The 7,500-nt window shown below is 44.4% G+C and overlaps 3 protein-coding genes across 16 annotated transcripts in view; 1 reads left to right on the top strand and 2 right to left on the bottom strand.

Annotated features, from left to right (window-relative positions):
• The window catches only part of LOC116062750 (complement C1q-like protein 4), a 222,943-nt gene that overhangs the window by 48,438 nt on the left and 167,005 nt on the right, over positions 1-7,500 (bottom strand). The gene's annotated exons all lie outside the window — the stretch shown is intronic.
• Positions 1-7,500, top strand: part of LOC116055009 (E3 ubiquitin/ISG15 ligase TRIM25-like) — a 247,759-nt gene that overhangs the window by 83,812 nt on the left and 156,447 nt on the right. The gene's annotated exons all lie outside the window — the stretch shown is intronic.
• LOC116062763 (rap1 GTPase-activating protein 2-like) overlaps positions 1-7,500 on the bottom strand; it is a 54,081-nt gene that overhangs the window by 9,027 nt on the left and 37,554 nt on the right. For all 8 annotated transcript variants that reach the window (XM_035990808.1, XM_035990809.1, XM_035990811.1 and 5 more), the window contains 3 exons: positions 6,197-6,326; positions 2,283-2,426; positions 815-886 (listed from right to left, as the gene is read on the bottom strand). In XM_035990808.1, coding sequence (XP_035846701.1) covers positions 815-886; positions 2,283-2,426; positions 6,197-6,326 — 346 coding nt within the window. The remainder of the gene's footprint in view (positions 1-814; positions 887-2,282; positions 2,427-6,196; positions 6,327-7,500) is intronic.

Here is a 7,500-nt window from a genome sequence, read left to right as displayed (position 1 = left end):
ACTTTATTCAGTCCTTCCAGAAAAATTTATTTTTGTGATTGTTTTGGGCAAAAATCCTTGATTATGCGGCACGTTTTCTTAAAAAATGCGATGGAATATGCGGGATATTTATGCAATTTTATGCGATGAAATTGCGAGAACTTGCAAAAACTGCGGTTTCATCGTGGCTTCATCGCGGGGTTTGCAGCTTTTCGATGATGTTCACGTCGCGTAATTACATCACTTCATAACGTTCCCATGGCAACAGGGGAAAACGGCTGCTCTTGTGTGAAGTAAACGCAGCATTTTTCATCTTTCTGCTAAGATATATGGGACTTTTTTGCAGCGAAAATGCGGGGATTATGAAATCATGCAAGCCCCGCATATTTTGCGCAGAAATCGGCAATTTATGCAGCGAAAGTGCAGCGTGTTTGAAAAAATGCGGCTCCCCTGCATAAATATGTGGACTTTGGCTGATTATGCGTTGAATTATGGGATCACATGATCACGTTTTTCTGGAGGGACTGGATATTGGGCAATAAAGACAGCTTTTTGTTAACAAAAAGTGTTTCTGAACATCAATGACATTCAAAAACAGTGATAACTGAAACAAATATACAACACACCATGCAGTGTGTAAACAAATATTTATTGCAAACAGACCTAAGTGTGTATGATGATGTAACCAAGTGGCGTCCCATTTCATAGGGGTATGTTTTCACCCCTACCCCTTACCCCTCGTTTTCGAGGGCCAAGGGCTAGGGGTAAACTGAGGGGTAGGTGTAAGATAGAGAAATGGGATTCAGCCTTTGAGTCAGCTGCTGTTTACTCTCACCTTCTTCAGAACAGCTGGATTAGGGAGGGGCGGGCCGAACGCAGGTACGTCTTCTCGTGCTGTCACGGACACCTGTCAATCACACAATTTCTACCGTCACTGGCATCAACAATAGACAACATCAGTGTTAACAAATTATTTGTGTGATAAACTGTTGGCAGGGTTTAGGTGCTGCACCTAGCCTCGAAGGACTATAACTTAAAGACTTTTCTCAGATCCAATGACTGCTGCCCGAAGCAGACACAAAGTCTCTTTGCTAGTTTAAGACCGACGCAGTTGTCAGTTTCCCGTCCAGCACCCACGTCGTTTAAATAACAAATGCACCTGCACCCATCTGTGGTCCATGGGCGTGCTGGTCTTACAGGGAGGTGTGTTCAGGTGCATTCTGGGCGTGCTGGTATTACAGGGAGGTGTGTTCAGGTGCATTCTGGGCGTGCTGGTCTTACAGGGAGGTGTGTTCAGGTGCATTCTGGGCGTGCTGGTCTTCCAGGGAGGTGTGTTCAGGTGCATTCTGGGCGTGCTGGTCTTACAGGGAGGTGTGTTCAGGTGCATTCTGGGCGTGCTGGTCTTACAGGGAGGTGTGTTCAGGTGCATTCTGGGAGTATTGCTATCTTGAGGCAGCAGGAAGTGATGGCACCATTGACCAACAAAAACCTGGTCTAAAGTCAATAACGCAGCATTTCATTGTTATTTTAACAGAGCATTAGTGAAATGCTCCTAGGCTTGTGCACAGCGCGCACACTATGCTTGTTACACACACAGGGACACACAGCAGCACACACACACACACACACACACACACACACACACACACACACACACACAGGGACGCACAGCAGCACACACACATGAAGAAGATTACTAATAAAAATATTACGGTGCAAATCCTCCATCATAACAGCAATGCTCCAAGGTCCAAACGCGCCTGGCTTTTAAAGGGAATGGGAGATGATCTCTGATTGGTTGATTGCATGTTACGCCCAAAACACCCCTCTGATTAATGAAGACACTAAGTACAACCCTTTAGAACCATGCGCCCGGCACACGGACCCTTTTTTCTGCCGTCAAACTAGCAAAAGTGGATTTGGACACGCCCTAAACACACCTGCACCAGGCGCTTCACGGCGTGCTCTTAGATCGTTAAAATAGGGCCCTTTGAGTGTTATTTATGTATTATCTGCTCTACCTTTTCCAACATTTTAGACACAGATATGGAGATAGTAACGGTCCAAAATGATGTGGAAAAGAGACTTAATATTTTCGCCTAACCCTCTAGATCCGCGGACCTACTGTAAGTCATTCACAATGCCAGGGAAACCTATGCTTTTGGTCTTTTAGTTTTTTAATAATATGTCTTTTTGTCTACAGTTCCCTCTGCCTCTTCTCTCACCGATCAGACTTTTCCAAAGCGGTTTTCCAATGATAACGGCATCCCAGCGTTAAAACAGGAAGTGAACCACGTTCTCACCTTGTAGAAGCCACGCTCCTCCGCCTGCACCACGATGAAGGCGTGCAGGAAGTTGGAGGCGATCATGTCGGGGACGAACGGCGTGGCCTCTTCCTGGAACACCACCGCCACGATGTCATTCCCTATGTGGCGTTTCCTCTGGAGCTGAAGGAGAACTTTGCTGTCATGCTGTCATCCTATACCAGCTCACAATGAAGGTGATGTCATAGTGGCTGATGGGAACAACAATCTCTGAAACTGGTCCAGTATTAATCAAGAACCAAGCTGTAATGTAACCCTCAGGACTAATGTTCAGCAGCAGTTAGTCACTAAAAGTTCTGTTTCTACCCACCAGACTCCATGTAAATAATCAGGACTTTTATCATCGTAAAACACACTTCATTCAAAGTGGACAGAAACTAAATAAAATTACCAAAAGCCGTCTTGGTTCATCTTTCAACTGTTCCAACAATCACCACTCTGGTTTGGTTGAAATAAACCCTTAATTCACCCATTTACATGTGGAAATATGCTGGCTCTATACACGCTAAAAGTCCTGATTATTTACATGGAGTCTGGTGGAAATATGCTGGCTCTATACACGCTAAAAGTCCTGATTATTTACATGGAGTCTGGTGGAGATATGCTGGCTCTATACACGCTAAAAGTCCTGATTATTTACATGGAGTCTGGTGTAGTTTGGTGATGGTGATTTCGGGGCTGTTCCATGTTAAACTAAAAGGATCTTCCTCTTTAACTAAAAGGTCTATCTCTGTAGGGATCCATCCCATAATGTTGTCAGACACTTAGAATAATAGTCTGAGTCTGTCAGCAGCAACAACACAACTTTTAGTGGACACTGACCAGTGTTGGGCAAGTTACTTTTAAAAAGTAATTAGTTACAGTTACTAGTTACTTCTTCCAAAAAGTAACTAAATTAGTTATTCAGTTACAAATTATGAAAGTCACTAGTTACTTCAGAAAGTAACTATTGCGTTACTTTCAAGTACATTTTTAAATGCTCAAATGTGACCCCACCTCCACCTACCCCTCTTTAACGGAACTTAAAATACATGTGCATGTTTAATTATTCATGATAAATCTGAATATTATAATGAAATGGACACTTAATACAATACATTATTAACAGAAACAATGTTCACAAATCTAAACTATTTTAATGTTGCTGTGGGACAAAGTGAGACTAGCCTCCAATCAAATGCCATGTATGTAGATATTATGTTTATATAGTGGATTGATACAAATAACTAAATTTAATTATGCTTGTTAAGCAAATAACGTAAGTGGCCTGATGGTTATACTTGTGCGCTGGTGTGTGCGTCGAGCCCGGCATGTGTGTGTGTGTGTGTGTGTGTGTGTGTGTGTGCGTGTGTGTGTGGGGAGTAGGTGGTAGAGCGAGGGAGAAGTGAGAGAGTGATGGTGATTATCTTCAGGGCGAGTAGTGACTCTAGAGTCATAGTGAGAGAAACAAAGTGTCTCCCCTGTTCTTTCTGACCACGGTGGGAGATCTGTCCGACTATGCGTGCTTTCGAACACCCGCCCAACTCTATCTCTGATTGGCTCACCATGACATTTTACTCAACCTCAGCCAATCGTCAGCATGTATGCGCTTGCGTCGTGCACTGCCCACTAACCAAGGAACAACAGTAAAAAAAAAGTCTTCGCCTCTCGGCTCAGACTCAGAGATCTAGTTGGTCGGATGAAAAAAACAGCTTCAAATATAGTAACGTGCCGTATTTTTTTGGCAGTAACGGTAACGGCGTTATTAAGATGGGAAGAGTAATCTCTCGCTGGCCCCTCCCCCAAAACGGCCATTGTCCACTCACACATCATAGCAACCGTTACTATGTGAGCAGGTCCGACAAACATTGACTCCAAGTAAGATGGTGAAGCGGTGCGCCCACGGCGTTTGTAAATCGGACACTAGATACCCCGAGAGATTGTCGGGAGGAGTTGTGTTCTTTCCATTCCCAAAGCCGAAGACACAACGTGAGCGGTGCCTACAACGGATACAACAGTGTGGACGGTCCCACTCCCAATAAACATTACGAAGCATAAATACGTCTGCTCAAAGGTAAGGCTAACAGCTAACTAGTTACCGTGTTGTCTAGATCTACTAACTAGAGGCAAGAACACAAATTGGACCAAAGTTATGATTACCATGGATATCATTGCCAGAATGTTAACTACTCTCTAAGCTAAGCTTAACGAGCCCTTTAGCTTTACCAACATTAGTTAACATGTTAGCTAACGCTAGCTACATTGCTAGCTGCTGTTGTGTTGGGTCTTTGAGCTCCCCAACTTTATTTTTCGTCAGTTTACAACAAAGTCGAACATAGCGCCCCAACAAGCAACTTTAAATAATTTAGTTTTTATCTTTCATGTAGCATTTTATGAACGGAAAACCTACCCCTGAGTTCCCCAATCCCACATTTGAGGTACAGGTCATGGGGTTTCTCAGATTTCGCTTGAGACCGGTAAGCATTAGCCTCGATAGCAGTCGTGTCTCCTTCATTGCGTATTTTTATATTTTGAATATATCCCTCCACTGCATACTGTAACCCCTTTTGCCTCGATCTGGAGGATATCGCGGAGGTATTGCTCCAAAAAAAGGTCACTGACACGCACGGGTATACCTCTTCCCGTCATGGCAATCTGTCGCGCTGGTCGTGTTTGACCATTTGTTTGTCGGACGTAGCAACAGTAACTAAGGGGGGCGGTGCTCGGCGAAAGGCTACTCGTTACTGTAAAAAAGTAACGTCGTTATTTATAACGCCGTTATTCCCATCACTGGATATGTATGTAGTTTTGTTAGATGCACTTGTTCTGGAGGATCGTTAAGCAGACAACGAAATGGAAAGAAAATCGTCTAAGAATTTATATTTTAGTTATGAATTAAGTCACTCAGAATGTTATAAATCTGTTTTACACAAAGTTTTCATCCCAGTTTTCATGTAGCACCTGTAGCCTACCTATGGAGTTGTAAACAAACTTTGTGTTCAATATATACAGTATAATAGTGCCATGTCATTATATAGCGTGGCACTGATTGAGCTCTCTTGGCCTGTTCAGCACCATCTCTGTCCATCAGCTGTCTCTGTCCATCAGCTGTCTCTGTCCAGCAGCTGTCTCTGTCCATCAGCTGTCTCTGTCCAGCAGCTGTCTCTGTCCATCAGCTGTCTCTGTCCATCAGCTGTCTCTGTCCATCAGTTGTCTCTGTCCATCAGCTGTCTCTGTCCAGCAGCTGTCTCTGTCCATCAGCTGTCTCTGTCCATCAGCTGTCTCTGTCCAGCAGCTGTCTCTGTCCAGCAGCTGTCTCTGTCCGTGGTGCTGAAACATTGTTACTTGACCAGCAAACTTCTGTCTTTGTTTGTCAATACTAACTTGTCAAAACATGTGTCTTTTCCTTGTAATTTATTTGACATATAGGCTGACTTGGCTCAACAAGTGACCAATTATAATATGCATTCATCAGATAATTTACCGTTTTTATTTAACGGTTTTAATTTTAAGATGACTTGGTAGCAGAGGGCCCCGTGATGAAGCTCCGCCCCTGGTAGTCCTGTAGGGCTACATTACAGCTTGGTTCATGGCTGCCTGGTTACAGCCTGGTTCTTGTTTAATACTGGGCCAGGTTCAGAGGTTGTTGCTCCCATTATTAGTCATGTAAACACAAACATATAGGAAGACAGGGTCCAGGTGGAAATATCCTAGCTGAGTTTCCCAGTTAGCTTTGTACATATTGTTGGTAGTATTTCTGTTCTGTCCTGCTGTTTGAATGTGTGTGTGTGTGTGTGTCTCTATGTCTGTGTGTGTGTGTGTGTGTGTGTGTCTCTATGTCTGTGTGTGTGTGTGTGTGTGTCTCTATGTCTGTGTGTGTGTGTGTGTGTGTGTGTGTGTGTGTGTGTGTCTACCTGCTGTGTGTCTCCCTCAGTGAAGGGCAGTTTGGTGGAGACGTGGAACATGATCTCCTGCTGTCGGTGGACCGTGTAGACCGAGTGAGACCCGGTCTGACCGTGAGACACATCCAGACCCCCCCGAAACCTGCACACAGGGACAAGACCCTCAGCATTACCCTCAGACCCCCCCGAAACCTGCACACAGGGACAAGACCCTCAGCATTACCCTCAGACTGTCTTCCTGTCCACCTGCAGCTACTTTTAGTTCTTCTGGGTCAAAATATTAAAAAATGGCAACGCTTTGGTCGTCTTTTTCGACACTTTTGTCGAAGTCTGTGTGTGTCTCTATGTGTGTCTGTGTGTGTGTGTGTGTGTGTGTGTGTGTGTGTATATATCTGTGTCTATGTGTGTGTGTGTGTGTGTGTGTGTGTGTGTGTGTGTGTGTGTGTGTGTCTGTGTCTCTATGTGTGTGTGTGTCTGTGTCTCTATGTGTGTGTGTGTGTGTGTGTGTGTGTGTGTGTGTGTGTGTGTGTGTCTGTATCTCTATGTGTGTGTGTGTGTGTGTGTCTGTGTCTCTATGTGTGTGTGTATCTTAGTCTCTATGTGTGTGTGTGTGTGTGTGTGTGTGTGTGTGTGTCTCTATGTGTGTGTGTGTCTGTGTATCTATGTGTGTGTGTGTGTGTGTGTCTCTATGTGTGTGTGTGTGTGTCTGTGTCTCTATGTGTGTGTGTGTGTGTGTGTGTGTGTGTGTCTGTGTCTCTATGTGTGTGTGTGTGTGTGTGTGTGTGTGTGTCTGTGTCTCTATGTGTGTGTGTGTCTGTGTATCTATGTGTGTGTGTGTGTGTGTGTGTGTGTGTCTGTGTCTCTATGTGTGTGTGTGTCTGTGTATCTATGTGTGTGTGTGTGTGTGTGTCTCTATGTGTGTGTGTGTGTGTCTGTGTCTCTATGTGTGTGTGTGTGTGTGTGTGTGTGTGTCTGTGTCTCTATGTGTGTGTGTGTGTGTGTGTGTGTGTGTCTGTGTCTCTATGTGTGTGTGTGTCTGTGTCTCTATGTGTGTGTGTGTGTGTGTGTGTGTGTGTGTCTGTGTCTCTATGTGTGTGTGTGTCTGTGTATCTATGTGTGTGTGTGTGTGTGTGTCTCTATGTGTGTGTGTGTGTGTCTGTGTCTCTATGTGTGTGTGTGTGTGTGTGTGTGTCTGTGTCTCTATGTGTGTGTGTGTGTGTGTGTGTGTGTGTGTCTATGTGTGTGTGTATCTTAGTCTCTATGTGTGTGTGTGTGTGTGTGTGTGTGTGTGTGTATGTGTCTCTATGTGTATTTCT

This window comes from Sander lucioperca, chromosome 13 (assembly GCF_008315115.2).
Source record: "Sander lucioperca isolate FBNREF2018 chromosome 13, SLUC_FBN_1.2, whole genome shotgun sequence".
NCBI classification, from domain to species: Eukaryota; Metazoa; Chordata; class Actinopteri; order Perciformes; family Percidae; genus Sander; species Sander lucioperca.
The sequence above is the reverse complement of the archived record's forward strand: the minus strand, read 5'-3'. Positions and strand labels throughout refer to the sequence as shown.